This window comes from Carlito syrichta, unplaced genomic scaffold (genome assembly GCF_000164805.1).
Source record: "Carlito syrichta isolate Samal-C Ts95f unplaced genomic scaffold, Tarsius_syrichta-2.0.1 Scaffold313936, whole genome shotgun sequence".
NCBI classification, from domain to species: Eukaryota; Metazoa; Chordata; class Mammalia; order Primates; family Tarsiidae; genus Carlito; species Carlito syrichta.
Window position 1 is genome coordinate 172921 of NW_007258032.1, and position 25143 is coordinate 198063.

At 36.9% G+C, this 25143-nt stretch overlaps 1 protein-coding gene across 1 annotated transcript in view; it reads left to right on the forward strand.

The window, feature by feature from the left end:
• The window catches only part of ATP11B (ATPase phospholipid transporting 11B (putative)), a 101161-nt gene that overhangs the window by 63581 nt on the left and 12437 nt on the right, over positions 1-25143 (forward strand). Inside the window, exons 23-27 of the mRNA XM_008070679.1 lie at positions 48-175; positions 1230-1368; positions 12722-12787; positions 13311-13414; positions 14910-15075. Of these exons, the coding sequence (XP_008068870.1) occupies positions 48-175; positions 1230-1368; positions 12722-12787; positions 13311-13414; positions 14910-15075 (603 nt within the window). The remainder of the gene's footprint in view (positions 1-47; positions 176-1229; positions 1369-12721; positions 12788-13310; positions 13415-14909; positions 15076-25143) is intronic.

Sequence of the window (25143 nt, forward strand, 5' to 3'; positions counted from 1 at the left end):
AATACATAATTTAGACCCTCAACATTCCCACCAATTTCTCTTTCTAGACATTGTATGACAGCGTGTACCTGACTTTATACAATATTTGTTTTACTTCCTTACCTATTCTAATATATAGTCTTTTGGAACAACATATAGACCCTCATGTATTACAGAACAAGCCCACCCTCTATCGGTAAGTATTTCCTTGTGTGAAACATCCTTCACATTTCTGATTGCAAGTAGTGTATTAAATAGTTACCAATTATTTAAAGTACCTAAAAAATAAGCAAATATTTTAGTGTCTTGGTGATTTATACTTTACTATAGAAAATTCTTTAGTTGTATGACTTTGTTGAGTATCAAAGAGAGAAAAAATTTTTTTCCAGTGTTTTAAGAAAGAGCACTTTAATCCCAGGAACGCATTGTCATTTGTACAATTTGCAGTTACTGTTGTAAACCAATAATACTCTATTTCATGTGCACAAAAAGACATTGATTCACTAATTGGTAGTCTCTAGAATTCCTTAAAAAGTTAGTTTATGTTCTACTGTTGCTGAATTTACAAATAATAATCAGTGCAAAGTGCAGGGTTGAGGACATTGACTCCCATTCCAGATCCCTTGCTTTATTCCAGCTTCCCCAGAACCAAGTAATTCCAGAGATGTGATGGGGACCTGTTCTTCTGGGCCAGCTCATGGTTTCTGCCATAAACTCTTATAGAGGAACCACTCATCGAGTTATCTAATTATCCAGATATGGAATAGCTTCCTTTGATTTCCCAGGATATCTAGGACAGGGTTTGACCCAAGATTGGCACAAATAGTTCTTCCCATATAGCTATTGTTGGAAGTGAAGTTAATTAGCAGCTTTATGCTGAACCTAACTAAGATGACCCCACTAAAAAGAGACCATCATGGCAGAGTGACTGAATGTTAACAGAAGAATATAATATAGATAAGTCAGCGTTTCACAATTAAACTGAAGTATTCTGTCTATATCATATTTTTTTATCAAATGAGAAAATATGCTTGAATATATAATGTGAACTATAAGCCATTACACAGGTGTGTGATATGAGCAGTGGTTTATAAGTTTGATTTATTTATTCTTTCTGCTAATATTTTCAAACAATTTTAAATTAAAATCCATCTAGGTTTTTAATGATCATATTATAATTGTTTAACAGACAAGTAATAAATGATTCCTAATGTGCTCCTTTTTTCTTTTCTCTCTTTTTTAATTTACAGAGACATTAGTAAAAATCGTCTCTTAAGCATTAAAACATTTCTTTATTGGACCATCCTGGGTTTCAGCCATGCCTTTATTTTCTTTTTTGGATCCTATTTTCTAATGGGGAAAGATATATCTCTGCTTGGAAATGGTCAGGTAAAATATCCTTAATTTTTTAAAGAATTCTTGTTAATAATTTGACTTGGTTTGGTTTTTGATAACTTTTTGTCATAGAAAATGAAAGTAAAATTTCATTTAAATTATAAAATTTCAGATGTTAAAGTACAAATATTAAAAGGTTTAAAACTTTTTTAATGTAATGAAGTTTAATGCAAACAAATTGAAACAGAAAGGCAATACAATCTAGTCTTAAAATAAAACTGAAGTTACTAGACAACTTTGCAATTCAAGAATTAGCTCATACGAGGAGATATGTTATGTGCCTGCATGCTGTTCACCTCAGGATTGTGCTTTAATGATAGCTACCATTCATTTGGTGCTTACTTTTGTGCTGCTGAGTAATTTGCATGTCCCATCTCCATTTAATCCTCAAAATAATCCTGTTAGAGAGGTATTATCACCCTGGCTTTTCATATGAGAAAGGAAGACTTTGTGTGTATTTGTTTGCTTAGGGAGTACTGTCATGCTTTTCAATGTACACTAGCAATTCTATGTAGGTATCATAAACTACTGTTTAGTGTCACTAGCAATTCTATGTAGGTGTCATAAACTACTGTTTAGTGCCACTTTTCTGAAATGTGAAATTAGGAAAGGGTGTCAAATTGTACACTGTTACACTGTGTCCTGATTGGATTGCTCTTGGCAGAACTAGACCTCTCTTTCTAGACTTAGCTAAATAGGTTAGAAAAGAAATGACAGCAGTGGTACTATGGTGGATTGGAAATGCATGTCACTTTTAGTTTCCCTTTTCTATTTCCAGTACTTCAAGTATTGCAAAATACACTTGGAGATAGAGAAATACAAGATTCAGCAAACATGTATTGAGGGCCAACTTGGTCCTAAGTATTATATACTTGGCTCAGTTTACTTGGTCATAAAGCTTAGGGTTTTTGTGAGGGATACAGAAAATGAGCAAGTAAACTAATAACAAAATATACCAGTGCAATAAACGAAATAGGTTTCTTTCTGTTTTTGTTTTTTTTTTGAGATGACATTATTATTATTTTTTTTTTATTTTAAAGATGTGGGGTACAGTTCAGGGTTAGGTACATAAGAGGTCATTGTACGGGTAAAGTTTGGTACTCGATGTTATGTCCCCCCCGAAATAGGTTTCTAATGTAGAGAGGCCCTAACCATGCAAATTCCTTCAGGTTGTGCAGTAGGAGCACAAGTCTTCTGGCCACTTCTCTTCTGATGTGGCTAAAAATAGGAATTTATTTTGTGTAGCATAAAGGCTATATTACTTACCAAATAATAACAACTTTTTAGCAAGTTTTTTCTCTGTGCCAAGTATACTAAATGCATTAGCTTATTAAATCATAATAACCCTGTGTGAGAAAAATATCATCTGTTACTTTTTGCATATTGGAAAATTAACCTCAGAGAGGTTAAGAAACTTGACAGGTTAAGAGAGAGGCTACGAAAGTTCACACAGTAAGTAATTACAGGAATCAGGTGCAGGCTCACAGCTGTGTGTGTGACTTTAAAGCTGGTGTGCTGGCCAGGCGTGGTGGCTCTGCCTGTAATCTCAGCACTTTGGGAGGCGGAGGCAAGAGGATTGCCTGAGCCTGGGGATTCAAGACCAGCCTGGGTAACTTGGTGAGACCTTGTCTCTACAATAAGTCACAAAAACTAGCCGGGTGTGGTGGCGTGCATCTGTAGTTCCAGCTACTTCCAAGGCTGAGGTGGAAGCATCGTCTGAGCCCAGCAAGTCAAGGCTGCAATGGCCGTGAGCATGCCACTGCACTCCAGCCTGGGCAACAAGAGTGAGACTCCAACTCAAAGAAAAAGAGAAAAAATCTGGTGTGCTTAGGTTACTTTGGGAAACAACTGTCAGCCTGGTGCCCTTCTGCGTAATCTTGCTGCCATTACAAGTGCCGCCAAGCATACAGATAGATGTGTGAGTCACGGTGCCACTTCCATAAAACAGTGATGTGAAATCTGGACAGAATGAAGGAAGGAGCAGAGGTAAGAAATAGGAAGAGTGGGTGTTCATCACTGGGTGAAAAGAAAAGGAAATTAGAGAGATCTTTTGTTGCTAGATACTGCTTTTTTGATTTTAAAAGTAATATGTGCCCATTTTGGTAAATTTAGAATTTATAGGAAGAAGTATGAAGAAAGTAAGTTGTCTGTTGTCCCTCTGCCGGAGTCCTGCTCCCGCCGGGTGTGAAGTTTCTTGAAGGAGAGACAGAATAGGCGAAAGAAGGAACTTAGGACAAAATGATATACTTGAACACCTGCTTGCAGGACAGATGTCATTTAATGTTAGTTAACAGAAAGCTTTTATACCATTCGTAAAGAGGCAAGACAAAGAAAATTCCTTCACGTATCTATCCTTTAAAAGTTACCACCATCTAGTGGTCTTAGAAGCAACAAACAGGCCAAGAACACTATCTACTTTTAGTCAATGAGTCTTATTCATAAAGCCAAAAATGATAGTTTAGTCCAGAGTCCCGAATTACATTCCTTGAAGTGTCTCAAGAAAGTTTCCAAGTGCACATTTCTTCATTTGTCAGGAGTTTTCTCTCTGGGCCTTCTATGACCTTCAGAGCTTTGTAATCACCTCTCTTGTCCAGGTATCTTCGTTACTTTTCTTTTATACTGCAGTGTGTATTTCTAAAGAAAATTCAAAAGAAGCTTTTAGTGATGTTTCCCAGACCCCCAAGGTTACTCTCTGTATTTAGTTAATTTATCATAAAAGTATCCAATTAGTACATTATGAATTCAGTGAAAACCCACTCTATAGGCGTTAACTTAGAATTTTAACTATTGAATTAAGTAAAAACCTTAACGATTAATCTTCATCCAAAATCTATGAAAACAGTGTTATAAATCACCTACATAACTCCTAGATAAGTGTTAGAACTTATAATGAATTCATAATAAACTTACTATAAACTTGTGCTTCTAAAAAACCTTATGTCTAAACACTCAACTACATAATTCTAAATCAAATAAGGAGTGAATATACTTATATCATTTTTTTGTTGTTGTTTGTTTTGTTTTGTTTTGTTTTGTTTTGAGTTGGAGTCTCAGTCCATCGCCCAGACTGGAGTGCAAAGGCCGCTCCCGGCCACCGCAGCCTTGCCTGCTGGGCTCCGGCGATCCTTCCGCCTCAGCCTTCCGGGTAGCCGGAATTACAGGCGCATGCTACCACGCCCGGCTCATTTTGATTTATTGTAGAGATGAAGTCTCGCTGCCCAGGTGGGTCTCGAACCCGTGGCCTCAGGCAATCCACTCACCTCAGCCTCCCAAAGGCGCGGGATTACAGGCTGAGCCACTGAGCCCGGCACTTATATCATTTTTTACTCAAGCAATATCTAGTAACTTATAACCAAGTGAAAGAAAGCATTCTTGATGTGCTTCAGAGTTTAACCCTTGCATATGTTAGAAAGGCCAAACAGCATAGTGGGAAATGGAAAAATGAACCATGACATTCTCAGGTTAGCTGTGACTACTTCACATAAACGTGTTGTTCTCTTCATGCTTGACTGTACAGAATTCTTCAGCTGTACAAACAGCAAAGATGGAAGACAGAAGGGCCTCAGCTGCCCGGACTCACTTTGCAGCCTGGGGTCCTCAGCACACCTGGACTTTGTCAATCAGGCGGGCCTCCAAGGCTGGCTCCCAACATCCCTCTACCCAGATGTCATTACTTCTATTATTTTAACTATTTCTTTTCCTTTTTAAAAGATTTTTTGCTGTTTTTATTAATTTCATAGTTTACTTTCTTACATTATAGGCTAAATGGTTTTTGTATATTATTAAAAATGCTTCCAAAATATTTTTCATAGTTACATAATACTCTACTACATGTAATAATTTATTTAAATATCCCCTTAATAGCCGGGCTTGGTGGCTCAGCCTGTAATCCTGTGCCTTTGGGAGGCTGAGGTGAGTGGATTGCCTGAGCCTGCAGGTTTGAGACCCACCTGTGCAGGCGAGACCTCATCTCTACAATAAATCAAAAAATTAGCCGGGTGTGGCAACGCGCGCCTGTAATTCCGGCTACTCGGAAGGCTGAGGTGGAAGGATCTCCAGAGTCCAGCAGGTCGAGGCTGCGGTGGCTGGGAGCGGCCACTGCACTCCAGTCTGGGCGACAGAGTGAGACTCCAACTCAAAAAAAAAAAAGAAATATTCACTCATTCTTAATTTCAGTTTAGCTTAGGAAAGAGCCATTCATTCTTTGTATATTCTTCTCAAATCTTTTTAATAAGCCTTTCTTTCCCTTAGTAAAATGTAAGTCCTGATCAGTTTCACTGAAACTTGAGAAGACTGAAAGAGTGTGTATGACACGTCTGAGTTCCTGTCTGTGCATGTCTCTAAAACTGCTTTTTTATAGGCAAATCCTTTATTTTCAGAGCACCATAAAAAAAGATACTCCTTTACTATTACTCCTTAACAAGTTGCTAGGACCAAAAATATATTAGTTCTGAACTAGTGACTAATTTTTTACTGTTTTTCTTCTAAATAGTAGAGTAAAACTCACACAAAATTTGCTTAGCCATATACAGACTTAAAAAGTAATCACAATATTTGAATATAAATATTAGTTAAAAGCTAGGGCTTGTCTTGCAAAACAGTACTATTGTATTACTATAAACATTTGTCAAGAAATCGCAGATTAGTGATTTGGTTGAATATATGTTTGTATAATTATTTTATTTTTCAAAGTTAAAAATGAACTTAAGATTTTAAATTGTTTCTACAATCTGATAGCATCAACTTTTTTGGAATTGTTTTTAACCAGGCATCATTGAACACTACAGGTTTATGTTTGATAGTTATAAATGTTTAACTCTCATGCTACCTTAAATTTGTAAGCAAATTTATCATTAAAGTGTAATCATTTTTATTAATAGAATTTTGAAAAAAGACAAGATTGTTATAAAATATTTATTTGTGAAAGGTTTTGATGTAACTTTTAAAATGTAAGTCTAGCCAGGTGCATTGGCTCACACCTGTAATCCCAAAACTTTGGGAAACTGAGAGGAGAGGATTGCCTGAGCACAGGGGTTCAGGACCATCCTGGGCAACATGGCGAGACCTCTTCTCTACAATTAGTCAAAAAATTAGCTGGGCATGGTGGCACACCTGTAATTCCAGCTACTTGGAAGACTGAGGTGGGAGGATTGCCTGAGCCCAGCAGGTTGAGGCTGCTGTAGCCATGAGCATGCCACTGCACTCAGTCTGGGCAACAGAATGAGACTCCAACTTAAAAAAAAAAAATTGAAGTCCTTCTCAAAATAATATACCATCTGACTTTCATATACAAACTGACTTTCATGAAATCATTTTTAAAACAGCTTTATTAAGGTATAACTGATATATAATAAACTATACATATGTAAAATATGCAGTTTTGACATATTAAATGGCTAAAACCATCTTAAACATTTTTAAATGTGTAGTTCTGTAGTGTTAAATATATTCACATTGCTGTGCAGCAGATCTCCAGAAATTTTTACCTTGCAAAACTGAAACTTTATACTCACTAAACAACTAGTCCCCTCTACTAGTCCCCCCACCCCTAGCCACTGGCAACCACCATTCTGCTTTCTGTTTTTATAAATTTGACTGCCTATTAAATCATTTCTTTCTAAGGCTAAATAAGTGTTACATCTCTTTTATTTTATTTTTATTTTTTTTGAGTTGGAGTCTCACTCTGTCACCCCGACTAGAGTGCAGTGGCCACTCCCAGCCACCGCAACCTCAACCTGCTGGACTCCAGCGATCCTTCCACCTCAGCCTTCCAAGTAGCTGGAACTACAGGCGTGCACTACCACACCCGGCTAATTTTTTGATTTAGTGTAGAGATGAGGTCTCGCCAAGTTGCCCGAGTGGGTCTTGAACCCGCGGGCTCAGGCAATCCACTCACCTCAGCCTCCCAAAGCGCGGGATTACAGGCTGAGCCACCGAGCCCAGCTTACATCTCATTTAGAATTTGTCTGGAGTTTCGGTAAAAACTGGAAAACTCCCCATGCTAAAAAAAATAGTTGTATATACCTTTGAAGAATGTTAAGTATACTATAAATTAGAAAGGCAACTAAGAATTCTGTTTTGAAAAAAAAAGAATTTAACTTCTTTGTTGACCCCTACAAAATAAGTCATTTTAGCATACATTTATGCTAACAATGTTGTTTTGGTTCAGAATATTTTTTGAAATAACTTACATTGTCTTTCTGTGGTCTTAATAAGGAAATTTACTCAGGGAAGAAGCTATTTAAGATTATAAATACAGAAAGATGCTACTTAAGATTATAGGTAAGGAAAAAAGTGACAGGAAAATGTGAGATATTGAGTTCACCTCCAGTTAAAAGAGACTTCCACAGAATGCAAGCAAAAGGCATCCTGGCTGCCAGAGAAGCGTATATTAGATGAGTAAAAATTACAATGACAGAAACAGGAAGGAGGGAATTGTCATATGGTGAGATTGGAAAACTAAGATGATGCAGGGAGGAAAATACCAGAATAGTTCCAGAGGTAGTTGAGTTCCCATCTTAGTATCTTATGACAGTGTTTCTCTGGTGGTTTCAACTAAAGGCTTCAGAAGATAAAGATATTTAAAATTCTTTGTTAATTTGGGCTCCCAAACACTATTATTATTATTCCACTTATTCCCAGTGATCTGATATGAAAATTACAAACTAGCTAACTAATCTTTAAAATGGGTTGCCCATCCCTGTAATCCCAGCTCTTGGGGAGGCCAAGGCAAGAGGATTGCCTGAGCCCAAAAGTTCGAGACCAGCCTGCACAACCTCTTCTCAACAATGAATCAGAAATGTTAGCTAGGCATAGCAGCACATGCCTATAGCTCCCTCTGCTTGAAGGGCTGAAGTAGAAGAATCGTCTTAGCCTGGGAGGTCGAGGCTGTGGTAGCCATAATTGGGTCACTGCACTCCAGCCTGGGCAACAGAGTAATAAGACTTTGACTGAAAAAAATAAAATAAAATGGGATCCTGCCCAAATAAGGGGTTTCTTTTGTTTGTTTTCCTGAAGTGTCCAGGAATGCAAAGGAAGATATCTACCATTAATGTTTTTTTTCCTCTTTGTAGAACTGTACTCAGTTTTAAAAATTAAAATAATTAAAGTCCAAAATACATAGGATTGGGAGAAAAAGTAGAAAGCTGTTGAAATATTTAAATTCTCGTTAGACTTGTCCAGTAGAGATTTTAAATTGTTAGAACCTCGGCACCATTCTAAAATGCATATATATATATATTATACACTATGCCACCATATTAAACATTGAATGAGAAAGAAAGGATTTGAGAAGAAAAAGCAATTTTTCACCCCATCATTAAGCCTTGTTGGTATGGACCATTTATCAGAATAGTTAGGGATAAGTAATTAATAATCCAAGGTAAACCAAGGAGATGAAATTTCAGGTTGTAATTTTAAGAAAAAGAAAAATAAACCTTTCTTGTAATATTTTCCCCTATTTTTTTTTAATTTTTAACACTTTGTCCCTGTATTTCCTATTCTTAAATAATTTCTCTTTCATGCAATACATGTCATCAGCTATTGAAACCTAACCATCAAATGGTAAGACTAGAAATACACTGTATTTTATCTGTATTCCACAGAGAATGCTGTATCTTTTATTTCAATTGAAATGATTTAAATATTGCAATTACCAATCAGGTCATTTAAGAACACTTATACAATTTCATTCCTATAGGTAAATCTAGATTTTTTAAATAAAATGTTTTATGGTGAAAATATCTTGTTTATTATAAAATTTTTCTATATGCTCATCTGTTCATGAAACAGATATTTAAAGCACTAACAATATTCTGGGTACTTAATAGAGAGTAGATATTGCTATACCTTAGAGGAGAACAGAAAAGTATACCTTGCTTCTTACAGTATCACCCAACAATCAGTTTTATGGTATAATCAGTCTATGGTTAACTGATAGTTTATACTGGAGAATTGAGCAACTGATTAACTGTAGGGAAGATAATCTTGTACAGATAGATAGAAGTATTATCAAGTTAAGCCTGATAAAGAAAACCTTTTCGTCTTTTGTTTATTCCTAAGCCCTTTCTTGCTTAAACCAGGACTTTGCTCCTGCAGTTATCCTGTCTCGTTCCTTCACCATCAATTTTTCATCCTCTTTGGATCAAGCCTATCATCATATAAGCATGCTCTGGGATCTCCTGTCTTCTAATAAAAAGCACAGCTTCCTACTCTGACTACATTTTTCTGTGTATCTATAGAGCAAAACTTGAAGAAGTGATCTTTTCTCACTGTCTGCTTCCTGGCCTCCTGTTCTCCCTTGAATGCATTCCAGAGGGGTTTTTGCCCCCAGCTCTCTTATCAAAACCATGTTCTTTATGACCACAATCACTTCAAGAGCATTTGTCAGACATTATGTCCTTGACCACTGGGCACAATTTACGAAGCCCTCCTTCCTGCCAAGTTGTCTTCTCTCAGATTCTGTCGCTTCCTTTGTCTTCCTGGTGTTTTTGACTACTCCTTTTCAGTCTTCTCTTTGTCCCACCCTCTGAATCAAGGTTTCTCAACCTCTGCATATTGGCATCTTGAGCTGGATAGTTTTTTGTGGTGGGAACTCATTCTATGAATTGTAGGACGTGTAGCAGCATCCCTAGCCCCTATTAGCACGCACACACATATACTCCCCTGGTTAGGACAACCAAAAATGTCCCAGACAAACCCAGATGACTTCAGGGAGGCAAAAATCACCTCCATTTAAGACCCACTGCTCTCAATGGAGCAGTGGCCTGGGACTCAGTTCTAGGCCATCAGTTCTTCACCTGTACACTGCGTACACTCATCCTTTCTGTCTAAAAGGTTATCTAGAAAGCAGAGATTGGTATAGAGAGTATTTTGAGCATCTGTCTCTTCTGAGCAGGGACAGCAGATCCAGGTTCAGTAGAGTCTAAACATTATAGCAGGCCCACATTAAGGGGGGAAAAAAGCATACAATTATAAATACAAAGGTAAGTATATATGAAAGTGATTATGACTGACATAAGTATGTCCCACTTAATCCAAACCAAACCAAAGTTTAATTCACTTCTCTTTAGTGAGATCTCCAGAATGCCCTCTGCCACTCACTCATTGCCAACCAGCTCAAGGGGATGTAAGAATGGAAGAAGACAGCAGTCTTAATTTATTGATTACAGTTGAAATGCGTTACTTTTTATAGTTTTGCCCCCCAAAAAGCCATGTGAGTGCTTTTGTACAGCTCCTTTAGGGGGGTGGGGGTGCTGTGCACAAAGAAGCCCTAAATCCTCCATGCTAAGGAAAATGGCAGGTAACACATCCCAGTCTAGGCCAGTAAAAGCAGATACTGAAAGATAGGCACGTGCCTTAGTTACTACTTCCAGCCTGGGTCCCCTGATCGCATTGCAGCATCAGTCCCCATATCTCTGGAAGAGGAGCTTGACACTCCTTCATGAGCTAAGTTGAGACTGATTTTCATTATGAAGAGGTGGTAAAAGGAGAAAAGTAAGCAGGTTCAGTATGACATTTTCATTTTTGTCAAATAAATTCCCCCAATAAGCCGGGCTCGGTGGCTCAGCCTGTAATCCCGTGCCTTTGGGAGGCTGAGGTGAGTGGATTGCCTGAGCCCACGGGTTCGAGACCCCCCCTTGGGCAGCGAGACCTCATCTCTACAATAAATCAAAAAATCAGCCGGGCGTGGTAGCGCATGCCTGTAATTCCGGCTACTTGGAAGGCTGAGGCGGAAGGACCGCCGGAGCCCAGCAGGTCGAGGCTGCGGTGGCCGGGAGCGGCCACTGCACTCCAGTCTGGGCGACTAAGTGAGACTCCAACTCAAAAAAAAAAAAAATTTCCCCCAATAACCCCAAATAAAGAATGTTCATTGATGTTTCATTATTTACAATGATAACTGTTATTTACTGATTGCTTATTATATGAGGAGGAACCCCCAAAAAAACAGAATTATCTTTTTTTGGAGGGTGGACCCCTTGTAGCATACTCAGAATTTGTTCTCCCGGATCAATTAGTCAACCAAAGTTTTTATCTGGAAGTTTTGAGAAGGTTGCATCACAATTTGTGAGAGAAATGCCCCAAGTTAAGGCCGACAGGTGACTGGTTCTTTCACCATGACAGTGCACCTTCCCACACCATGCTGAGTGTTCAGCAGTTTTTGACCAAAAAAGTCATGACCCCCATGCCCCCACCATCCCTATTCACACGATCTCACCCTGAGTGACATTTTGTTTGTTTGTTTGTTTGTTTCCCTGAATGAAAAAAATTCTCAAAGGGAAACATTTTGCTGATGTAGAAGAGGTGAAACAAAAAAAGGCATCAAAACTGCTGAGTTCAAAACCTGTTTTGAGCAGTGTGAAAAGTGTCTCAATAGGTACATTACATCAAATGGAGAGTATTTTGAAGGTGACTGAAGTTGAAACATGTAAGACTAAAATACATAATTTTTTTATCAATAAATTCTAGGGAGGTTTTTTGGGTCCCCCCTTGTATATATACCAGGTACACTGTTTTATATACCCTAATTCTTATAGAAACTTAGGGGGGTTGTCCTCATTTTACAAATAAAGAGAGACAGAGATGTTAAGTAATTTGTTAAGTAAATGCTAATTGTTAGGAATGTGTAATATGGAAAACAAAGCCTTTTAACTAATTTTTTAAGCCGATGTTAAGATTATGAGAACCTTGTGAAACTCAGTTAACATAACCTTCTGGATGTGTTCTTATTTATGGAAATAAAATCCTGGTGATCATTTGGGATTCTTCATGCTTAATAAACCTTACTAAGTTTAGGTTGTAAAGCCCAGGGGAGCACTTTATGACTGGCAGTAACTGCCTTTTTTAATGGAATTATTTAAGAAGAAATTCCATTGTCCATTATCTTTCCTTCTAGATACCGGTTCTAAGTATAAATTTTTTTTTTCTGCTCTACTTAGGCTGTGTCCAGAAATATTGTGGCAGGTGATCTGCTGTAACTTCTGGTTGGAAATATTTCAGAAAATAATTATGATTAAACAGAGTTCTGTTTATTATTTTTTACTGTGTGATAGGAATAAAGCAGTTACTAACAACTACATAATTGCTACACAATTCTAAACCCATCTTTGGATTTCTAGTCTGATAATGTTATGCAAGGGATTATTGTGCATAATATTTATGTACATAATAATGCTTTATGCTTTTTATTTTCATACTCTTAACTTTATTAACACAGTCACCAGTTTTAAATGTAATTTACTTAAATAATTTAAGTGATATATAGTAAAGAATGAAATTACTTTTTTTATTTTATATTTGATTTAACATCATGTTAACACATATATAATAGTTGGTTCTTTTTGTTTAGATGTTTGGAAACTGGACATTTGGCACTTTGGTCTTCACAGTCATGGTTATTACAGTTACAGTAAAGGTATGGTACTAAAATTAGAAACATGAACACATTTTGTGTCTGTCCACATAATTAGTAGTTAATTCTCTTCATTTCTTTAGCTATAGGTAGTTTTCCCTGTTCCATTTTCAGTAGTGAGTAATTTCACTAATTGCTATTTTAATAATTCACTTAAATTTTTGTCAAAAAATTATTTTTTAAAGTTCCTTAATTTGGGAAGCCTCAGCTGTTTTTTATGGTCTAATAAAAAGCTCTGAAATTGTGCTTCTTTCTGTATAGTGCAAGACTATACAATTTGTTTTAGGCCACAGAGTTGAGAATAGAGTAATCAAATGAAATTTCAATGCTGCTGCTTTACAGTAGAAAACTATCTTAAGCTTGAAATTATTTCATTTCATACAAGGGCCCTTTCATTAATATTTATCTTTTGATGGATTATGCCATGTGACTTTTAGATACTTATAGTTAATATGCTTATTCTTGAGCTTTATCTGACAGGTTAAAGTAAAGCTATTTATGTTTCTAAATATTTTATTTTTTTTAGATGGCTTTGGAAACTCATTTTTGGACTTGGATCAACCATCTTGTTACCTGGGGATCTATTATATTTTATTTTGTATTTTCTTTGTTTTATGGAGGGATTCTCTGGTGAGTGACTATATTGTATTTTAATTGTATTGATTCAACTATAATATATATCTATTGTCATAGGTTATATTATGCACAGAGTCTGCTCAGAATAGCTTTGAGACCCTGTCCCGATAATAAATTCACTTCATTCAGTTGATCTTAACTGATAAGGAGAGAAAAAGAAACTGACATGTACTGAATACATACTGCGTTCCACATTTTTTATATAAGATATTACATTGATTCATCACAATAATTATTCTCATTTTTTTCTGTTTAAAAACTGAGCCTCAGCTGGACATGGTGGCTCATGCCTGTAATCCCAGCACTTTGGGATGTAGAGGCCAAGAGGATTGCCTATCTCAGGGGTTCAAGACCAGCCTGAGCAACATGGCAAGACCTCATCTCTAATAAATCAAAAAATCAGCCAGGTGTGGTAGCGCATACCTGTGGTTCCAGCTACTTGGAAGGCTGAGGCAGAAGTATTGCCTAAGGCCAGCAGGTCGAGGCTGCAGTGGCCATGTGCATGCCACTGCACTCCAGCCCGGGCGACAGAATGAGACTGACTCAAAAAAAAAAAAAAAAAAAAGAAACCTCAGGGTCACAAAGGTTTTAAAAAAAAATAACAAAGCCAAGATTTGAACCCCATTTGTCTTATTTCACAATTAGTTTTCTTCACACTAATCGTGTTACTCCAAATTATTTATTAACATATATGATAAAATAAATTGCATAGAACCAGTGGAATTTATCCATTGAGTTAACTTCTCTCTCAAAGGTAGTTTGCACCTCTTCATTGGTAGAGTCTCATACTCTGCTAGTTACAATGATAGATTTAAAATGAATGCTTAAGATTCTTTGGTAAATGAGGGGTAACTTAAGTCTCTCTTTTGGAGAATTTGTATTTACACTTGCCTGCTGTGCTGTTTATCAGGCCAAAAACTCGAATTAGCTCAACATTAACTTATGTTTAGGATCATAAATGAATATTCTTATGAATACTGTTTGTTCATAATCCTCTCTGTTTCTCCATTTCTTTCTGTATTTCTCTGTATTCTTTTGAAGTGATATGTACAAAAATCCAAAAAGAATATCTTTACGATAGCTATTATATGTAAGACTAGTATTTAAAATATTTAAAGAAGAGCCTCTCAATAAAACTTTCAAACTAAGGTTTGGATTATCAGTTCTTTTAATTGTGCATTAAAAAAATACTTTGTTATGTACATTTTCCTGCTTTTCTTCATCTCTTAAATCTGTGTTACTGCATTATCCTTCTGATGCCCAACCACTAAGATAGGGTTGTCTGATCAACTGCTTGCCACTTTGCTACTAATAAAAGCTGTGTTTTTATTATTAACAATTAAAGTTTGCCTTGTTTTATTAGTTAGTTAATTATGTTGATTTCAATTTTGACCATCTTCCTTGAGTATTTAATTGCTACTTTTAAATGTAGTGTGTTTATATGATGTCCTAGGTTTAGTCTTTCAGTTTCAACTATGTTTCCTTGCAGGCCATTTTTGGGCTCCCAGAATATGTACTTTGTGTTTATTCAGCTCCTGTCAAGTGGTTCTGCTTGGTTTGCCATAATCCTCATGGTTGTTACATGTCTATTTCTTGACATCGTAAAGAAGGTGTTTGACCGACACTTCTATCCTACAAGTACTGAGAAGGCACAGGTAACCACTTTTTGTATTCAGTATCTTTTTATTTAAGGGTCTTTAATGATGAACAGCTGTTATTATAATTTGCTTATGTTAGAAAATTTGAAACTACCCATTTCTATATCAATCATTTTGTAATATAAACATTGCTAAATATGATATTTTAAAATTTTCTTACTTCTATTAATTTCATGACCACTGATAAATTGTAATTTTTAAAATTACATTGTTATTAATAAACCTCAAGATTTTTAAGTAGGAAACTATTGAATTCCATCAGATATATAATGGATATACATAGCCATGTCTTTAGAAACATTAGAATTTAGCTGAGCACAGTGGCTTATACCTGTAATCCCAGCACTTTGGGAGGCCAGGGAGAGAGGATTGCCTGAGCCCAGGGGTTTGAGACCAATCTGGGCAACTTGGCAAGGCCTTGTCTCTTCAATAAATCAAAGAATTAGCCGGGCATGGTGCTGCACGTCTGTATTTCAGCTACTTGGAAAACTGAGGCAGAAGGATCACCTGAACCTGGCAGGTCGTGGCTGCGGTGGCCATGAGTATGCCACTGCACTCCAGCCTGGGCATCAGAGTGAAACTCCAACCAAAAAAAAAAAAGGAAAGATTAGAATTTGAGTAATATTTTTTCAGGATATATTGTTTTCAACAAAAGATTACAAAATAAGTTAACCTAAAAATTTTTACAGAATGGAATTTTATCAAATACATTATCTCACTAAACGTTTATTGATAAATATTAAGCTACAGCAGATATTAACAGGATATTACATAGTGCTTAGGAATATGGTTTTGGGGGCCTGATGAATCTCAGTTCAAATCCCAGCTCTGCTACTTGGTATCTCCGCGACTTTGAGTCTCAGTTTCCTCATTGGTAAAATCATGATAGAAATAGCTTTGTAGTCAGAATTGAAATGAAAGAATTTTCAGACACATAATATATGCTCAAGATATGGTAACTATTTAATTAAATGTACCTTTTTTGTATATTTGACTAGTATATGAGCTAGAAATCTATCTCAATTTGTTCTTTTAACTATACCATATTATTGGGTATGTACTCTTAAGAATGTATTGTAATCAACTCTTATGCCCTGGTAAACAGGGTTTATAAATGCTAAAATGATTTAGTTTTGCCCAGCTTGAGATTTTTGGTAACATGCCAAGCAACTTTTATTTAAATTTTGGAAATGTAGTTGTATATTCATTCTACAAATTGAAAATGTGCTTCCTCAATATTTTGTGATTTGAATTTGGCTTCCTGAACAGTGCATTGGTTTAAATGTTGGTCATATAATGTTGGTCATATCAACAGTTCTTTAGCATTTATTTGATTTGGTAACTTTAATCTTAGCCAGTATACATTTTAACACCACTGAGGTAACATAGCCCTGTGAAGCCTGACAAACTTAAGTTCAGATACTATTTCAACAGTGTATGATCAAGTCAGTTCACTCAACCTCAATTTCATTTCCTCCTCTATAAAATCAGAATAATAATTACTGCCTTACATAGTTGTTAGAGATAATGAACATGAAGCATCTAACACTGGGTCTATAAGAAGTTGTTCCTCAGTAAGCAAGTTATCATGATAAATATAATGAGGATGAGAATGTTGCGCTGTGATACTGATTTTCACATTAGGCTAAGAAATTCACACAATCCTATTACTCTGTCCATACATTAATATCAATGTGGACAGTCTTTTTCAAAAAACTCTACAGTATATTACTTAACTATCTGTCAAAAGCATTTGCCTGTCTTACTGTTTCTAACTTTCAGAGATAAATATTTATGATAAAAGAGTACTGTTTTTAATACATTGTCTGTTATACTACTTCTAGACCTTTGTGGAGAATAATTTGTCTCTCCCTCTTGGCCTCCATACAGTTACATTTCACCAAAATAATATGAGTGGCATCATTTTAAAATCGTAATTCTTTATCAAAGTAAATGCAGGTTGAGTATCCCTTTTCTGTAATGCTTCTCTCAGATTTCAGACTTTTTTTTGATTTTGGAATATTTGCATTATACTTTTTGATTCAACATCCTTAATTCAAAATCTGAAATGCTCCAAGTAAGCATTTCCTTTGCGCATCATGTCAGTACTCAAAAAGTTTTGGATTTTGGATCTTTGGGTTGGAGATATTCAACTTATAATCATATTTATTTGCATTTATTCTTAGAAATTCTGCTTTAAGTAGAGCATTTTCAAGCTTATGTATTTTCATAGAGATTTCTTAATGATACAAAAGGTGATAATATCAGTTCTTATTACCTTTCCTGTAGCGTCTTCTTAAAAGAATATGTAGGAAATTTTTGGTACCTTAAGGTAGGCCCTTAGACAAATAAAAAGTTAAAACTACTTGTATATATATTTTGGTTCTTTTAGCATAAGCTAAAATTGATTAAAGTAGACTATACTTTAATTAATCATTTTATCTATGTGTGAAAGCCAATCTCACTAAACTCAATTCTAAATGACTTAACCAGATATTTTAGGCAGTCTGATCCAAGAAGGAAATCTCTGCTTCCACCAAGGGATCTTCTAGCCTGCTGAGTTTTTTGGTTTTGGGGATTTTTTTCCTTGACGGTGTATGGTCATTTGAATCCCATAAGTAACATTATTCCTTTGCTACAGGTGGCAGTCATTATTATTTCAGCTTTATATCATCACTTCTGATTTCCAGTGATGAAGAAATAGCTAGAAAGTCAGCTACTTCTTCGTTTACCAGAAGTAGCAAGGAAAATCATATCAAAAGAAGAGCTATCAGCATTTATTCTGAGCCTTGTTTTTCTCCAGAATAACAATGTGGAGTTAGAGTGAAGAATAAATTATTTTGATGGCAAACCCAGCAGCCCTACAAATGTCAGTCATGTATGTGTATGATATTTCTTACTCATGTAGGAACAGATGTATTTGCAAAGCTTGTCCTGTGTCTGTCTCTTAGGTGATGAATACAACTCACTGACTTGTTGTGTGTCCCATTCCTTTTCTGTCCACTTATAGATGTACTCCAACACAGTCGCTTTAAGTGACGAGTTCATCGCACTGCAGCCATTGTCGAGGGCAAGGAATCAGCTGAGCAAACTTAGGTAGAGTAGGAGGAGTAGAACCTCATTAACTCTTCTGCATGCTAAAGTTCAATAATACAGCATCCAAAAGATGGACAGAGGCATGAATAAAGAGGCTCTGTCTTAGATGTTACCTACCTTTTCTAGCACAATTCTAATGCTTCTGCTTGTCTATTCTTAGTTAAGACTGCTCCTGCATGTTGAGCAATTAAAGCTACGAATATTCAATTAAAAAGCTAAGTTTTAAGTTGTAGTCACATGGAAGTGAGAGTTGCCCGTTTTCTATCTTGCCTAATCTGTGTTGTAAATACATGTGCATATGGATGTGTGTCCGCTGTAATGGCTGCTGAAGCATTTCATAGCCTTGCTACTATTTAGTGCATCTATAAATTGAACAGTGTATTTGTATGTCTTGTATATACCTTTATCTCCACAGACAGATTCATTCTGTCATTTCTACAAAAAAATAACTGGTGGCCTTGAGATGTCTTTTGATGAAAGGGAATGAAAGCTTAAATTCTATAATTCTTATTAAGATACCAAAACTAGGTATTAAATATGGTTTTAAGGGAAGGTAATGTAACTAAAATTTTTCTCTTTAGCAATTGATACTTTTCGGCCAGGTGCAGTGGCTCACGCCTATAATCCCAGCATTTTGGGAGGCCAAGTTGAGAGGATTGCCTGAGCTCATGGGTTCGAGACAAGTCTGAGCAATTTGGTGAGACCTCTTCTCTACAGTAAATCAAAAAGTTAGCTGGGCGTGGTGGCATGTGCCTGTGATTCCAGCTACTTGGAAGGCTACTTGGTGGGAGAATCACCTGAGCCCGGCAGGTGGAGACTTCAGTGGCCATGAGCGTACCACTGCAGCCTGGTGACAGTGAGACTCCAACTCAAAAAAAAAAACAGTTGTTGCCTCCCAAAGTGCTGGGATTATAGGTGTGAGCCACCATGCCCAGCTAGTAAGTAACTTTCTAAAGACAATGGGTTTCTATCACATTTTTTTTTTCCTTTTTTTTTTTTTTATTGTGAAGTTGTGGGGTACAGTTAAGGGTTAGGTATACAATTGCGTTTCATTCAGGCACCCTGTTGATATGGGGTGTTTCCCCGTTCCCAGACAGATATTACATTTTCCCAGACAGATATTACATTTTAAAACATCTAAATATTTAAACTCTAAGGCAATAGGAGAGCTCATTATTTGAAAGAACATTCTGACCAACTCTTTTGTCAAGTGAAGATAATTTTTACATTGTGAAAATCATATTTTCACATACCATATTGGTTTAAATCAAGCCATTTTTTTTTAGCAATACTAAACTTAAAAAAATGGGGACAGGAGATCATAAATCAAAGAGATTCCAATTCCAGACCTTATAATACTATAGTAAAGTAGTATTAACACTTATTTGTGAAAGATCACAGGGAGAGCAGGATACTGGCCCTTCTGCAAGCCACTCTCCAATCAGGTGATTTAGTGAGTACTGTCCAGGGAGTGGCAGCCCTGAATGGTGGTGTTACACTTGGTGCTACTCCCAGCAGGCCCTAACCAAATCAGTTTGCCTTTCCAGTCCTCCAGGCCTTTCACCTATGAAATGACCATTTTATATACTGTGATCTATTTGCTTACCATCAGCATTAAAGAAAAACAAAATGAAGAAATACTATGCTTGACCAAAAGCCAGGCAGAAATAACAGTTACTCAAATGAGCAGAGAGTGACCGACCATGAGGTGCGCATTTTTGTTCATAGCTGCATGGAGAACAAGTTCCCATGTATTTCTGTCTTCTGATGTATCCTGTGAATTTTGAATACATCTTGTTTTTAAACTACACTGAGCAATATTCCATGGGTGTAATCCTTGATAGCTGCATAGTTCACTCTTGTGGCAGAGAGGAAAACTGTGTGAATATCAGATATTCTTAAGAGCTTTTAAATTTTTAATCAAGTTAGTACCTCTTAAGAATCATTAACACAAAACTGTTAACTTTTTTTTTTTTTTTTTTTAAATAAAAGAAGCTTCGAGAGCTAAGGCAGGTGAATCACTTGAGGCCAGGAGTTCAAGACTAGCCTGGGCAACACAGCAAAACCCCATCTCCAAAAGTTTTTTAAAAATTAGCTGGGCATGGTAGCACATGCCTGTAGTCCCGGCTACTTGGGAGGCTGAGGCAGGAGGATCACTTGAGCCCAGGAAATCAAGACTGCAGTAAGCTATGATCATGCTACTGCACCTCCAGCCTGGGTGACAGAGAGTGAGAACTTGTCTCTTAAAAAACAAAAAAAGTTTATTTTTCCCTCCACTTTATTTAATAGACAAAACTGTTAGACTGTATTTTTTTTTTTTTTTTTGGTAGAGACAAGGTCTCACCATGTTACCCAAGCTGGTCTTGAGCTCCTGGGCTCAAACAATCCTCTTGGCCTCCCAAAGTGCTGGTATTGAAGGCATGAGCAACCACCCTCAGCAGTTAAGTAGTCTTCACATAAACTTACTGTACTCTTAAAACCAAGAAAGTCTACTGCTAATTTATTATTTGTTTTGTTTTTTATTTTTTTCAAACTCTTTTGTCGAGGGCTGACTTTCAGCAGATTGCAGTGAGAGAGCTACACTGCTATGTATGAAACTCCAACCCAGAAACAGGCTGTCTATGGAATGGTTTAGCACCAGGTTCCCCACGAACGTGCAGTGCATAAAGGGCGAGGGGGCAGTCACCTTTCCAGCCACGCCCTGTGTCCAGATGTGGAACTCTCTGCACTGGACTTGGTCCAGATGCGCGGTAGGGGGTGCCCGCCACAGGAGGGCAGGGGATCAGCTATCTGAGGCCAGCCGAGTCTCCGTGGTGCTGCCATGTCTTTCTGCCTGGGCAGGATTCAGACTTGGAGGTCTTCAGTCATAATCCCACAGATGATAGCTTCACCCTATTGGCTCCTTGGCCAAGCACATTATTTTCTATTTATGTAAGAAATTCACTGTGACTTTTTTAATAGAAATAACTAGTGGCCAGTTCTAAGGCTAGAAAAACACATAAAAATGAGGCAAAATGTGTTTTACATTCATTAAGGATATTTTCTCATAATTTATGAAAAGTTAAAATAAGAGTGGCTATGAGCACATTTTCCACCTCCTTAGAAAGTCTCTAGTACAAACATGGAATAAACAAAGAACAGAAATTTATATTAATTAGTTGAACTTCATTAAAAACTTATTTCAGGCTGGGCGCAATGGCTCACACCTCTTTGGGAGGCTTAAGAGGGAGGACTGCTTGAACCCAGGAGTTTGAGACTAGCAACGTAGCTAGACCTCGTCTCTGCAAAGTAAAAAATGTGGTGGCTCGTGCCTGTAGTTCCAGCTACACAGGAGACTGAGGCAGAAGGATCACTTGAACCCAGGAGGTCGAGGCTGCAGTGAGCCTTGATCATGCCACTGTACTTCAGCCTGTGCAGCAGTGGGGCCCCAACACACACATACACATACATGTACATATATATATATATATTCCAGATTAAGGATTAAATTGATTTTGTTAACAAATAAATCAAGCAAGCCCCTTATGCACATTCCTAACATTTGTTAGCCGTTTATCTTGCTGAAGCCCAGTTAGAGTAGTCTTCTGAGAAGGGAGTGTGAGAGGTGAGAAATTGAACATGACTTTGCAGTAAGAACCCTGAATCTTGGTGGCAATGAATGTAATAGAAAAACTTGAATTTTATTGAAGGAAATCTGGTTTTAACTTGGCTGTAATACATGTTTCGTAAGAGTTTTGTGCACTAGAAAATCCTGGCTTCATTTGTGTCCTTGTGTTCCCCTTAAGAAGCGCCTGTTAGCCCTCTTTTGTGACAGTAACTGTGCTATTGTGTGACATTCTTTTGTGCCTCACAGATTGTGGACCCCAACTTATTGCCTTGATTTTAAACTTGTATATGGTGAAGAGTGTCATTCTGTAATATGAGACTTGTTGCTTTTCTGTCCTTCCAGATGGAAGAAGATCAGGGTTCAGTCAGCTCAGCATATGAATTTGCTGAAAGCCAGCACAGAGGGGAGGACAGTAGGCACCTGCTAGCTGAGGCTTGCAGCCAGCAGGACAGTTGTTGCGTGCACTAGGTAGTACTGCGCCGAATCTGCCCGGAATTCATCGCTACGTTCTCATGCTGGGGCGTGTTCTGGGACAGCTGACCTGACATTTCCATTTTTACTTTACTGATGCCTTCACTGTTCCTCATATGTTGTTTTGGTTTAGTTCTCTTTTTTGTGGTCTTTCCATTTTTCATATGTCCATCACTGAAAATTTTATTAATCTTTCTTGAGAGTTACAATGATCAAACTTTACCCACACTCTAACTTAGAAAGTTATTCTTACAACCTGCAGGCTCACATTCAAAAAATTATGTCTTTTCCCTTCTCCATTTGAAAATGTCATGCTATTTCTATTATTTCTGAAATCCTTTTCCCCTTGAAGTTGTAGTTGTGTATCATTTTGCACATCTTAATGTGGTTAGATACTGAATTACTTCTCTAAGTCCAACTCTGGAGGTGAACAATCAAATGAATGAGGGCCTACACTCCGTGCCAAGTAATTTTCTATTGCCTAACACACAGCAAAGTCTCAGTTTCTTTAACTTTTGTATGGTTATATCTTTTTTAATTTAAAAAGATGTATTGAGGGCTTAATTTATTCCCCTCTTGAGGAATAAACCCTAACAACCACTCTAGACCTGATTAGGACATGCAAAGTATTTTGATTAGTAGTAATTATGGAGGATAAAAGTTCCTACCACTAATAATTATATTTTTACTAGGACTAGTTGCCATTTTGCTTACTGTAATTACAAGTCCAGATTACTCATCTGGGATAAGCAAATGGGGAAACTTTAAAACAAAGCCTATTGAAGATTGGTAAGTTTTTTAATTACACTGTAAATCAGATCATAGAATAATTTGAAGAATCTGAATTATTCTATTAAAAAAAATTTTTAAATTAGCTTCCTTTTGTGAATTGTCCTAAATGTAAATTTAATAAACTTTCAATTATTATTATCCACTGAAAAGAAATTTAAAAGAATGCTGAGTTTTTATTTTGTTTTGGTATGCTTCCCTTGATTATATTTACAATATACTTATCTTGCATTGAACTTTAACATAGGAAGAGATTAAGTGTTTTTAGTATGCCCCGATTGACCTGCAAGAGAAGCTCATGTGAAGAGCTTGCTGGGTAGAATGGGAGCTGGCCAGGATTTGTATCGTGACCTGGATAATCTACAGAGCAGATCAGCTACTTGGGACCTGACAATATTAAAGCTATAAGATTATGTCCTTGTGGCAAAAATTCCCCAAAGGTTCAAGTTCATGTAGATATTTTTATAAGGCATTGCTCTGATCTTTGCTTTGCTTTCATGTCTGTTGAAATGTGTACAATACAGTTGAGAACTGGGTTTTTAGAATGCTCCTATTAAATAACAAGGCCCTTATGGTTACTTTGCAGTGGAATGATAAGTGAATTTTCTTTCTTACACCCTGAGACTTTAATTTGCCCTCTGCATTAAATTTGGAGATTTGGCCATTTTCCATGCCTAAACTATAAATTCCTAGTCATATATTGCTATTTATGTTACCAGTTGAATAAGTACATCATTAAAACAAAGGGTCTAGGCATGGTGCTCATGTTTGCAATCCTAGACAGGAGAATCGCTTGAGACCAGGAGTTCAAGACCAGTATAGTCAACATAGTCAGACTCTGTCTCTAGACCCCTTTGAAACTAGGGATAAGCCAAATTATCAAAATAAGCTTTAATTAATTAATCGATTGATTTATATCCATATAATTATATGTAATTCTTACTGTATTCTTATTTTCATAATTAAATTTAGGCAACACATACAGAAATCTCTTCCTCTCAGGAAATTCCTAAAAGACAGTATGGAAGTATTTTCTTTATATTTATCTCTATCTTTCAAAAGTTGTTTATTTCACTTAGGGAGTTGGGAAGAGAGAAGGGAGTGAATTTTAGCCTGAAGCATGTTTTGGAGAAACAAGCCTTGAGTAATATGTGCCAGTTATCCGGATGCCATATTGAATGGCTATCTCCATTGCAATTTTGAATACTGAAATAAGCTATTACTTGTTTTAGGAATTTTATGATTCTTAACCAAATCTGGAAATCAATAATATTTGGTGGTCTGGCACGTTGGCTTACACCTATAATCCCAGCACTTTGGGAGGCCGAGGTGAGAGGGTTACCTAAGCCCACGGGTTTGAGACCAGCCTGGACAACTTGACGAGACCTCATCTCTACAATAAATCAAAAAGTTAGCCGGGCATGGTAATGTGTGCCTGTCGTTCTGGCTACTTGGAAAGTTGAGGTGGAGGGATTGCCTGAGCCCAGCAGGTCAACGCTGGGGTGGCCATGAGCATGCCACTGCACTCCAACCTGGGCAACAGAGTGAGATGCTAACTCAAAAAAAATAAAAATAAGTAAAGTTACTATTTGACACCACCAGATACGGTCTCATTCCCCTTACTATGCCTTTTTTCTTTTTTAGTGTTTATAAGTAGTCCCCCCAAAATGAAATGATTCCCTCTCCTTACTTTGAATGAAATGAGATCTAAATGCTCCACTCGATTCACGATATGGTAGCTATGGCCACAGGCTGCAGATTAAGGTGAAAGGTTTGCACATGGGTGGCAGAGCTTTAAGGTTTGGTGGTGAAAGTATGACCTTTTCCATAGGTGACTTTACAGGGAGCAGCTGGGTTCTTCTTCTTTTTTTTTTTTTTTTCCTGTTTAGGGAAAAAAGGAAGTAATATTTTGCTTAATTTAGAAAGGTGCCCTGAAGAGTTCATTTCTTTTTGATATTTCAAGATATGTACTGGTTGTCCATATTTTAATGCCTGTCCTCAGGTTTTAAAGTGAAAGGTGATTAATACAAAGCAGATTACCTGAGGTCAGATCCAGACTTGAGTGTCCTGCACATTTATGGACACTCAGATGCTGGTGACTT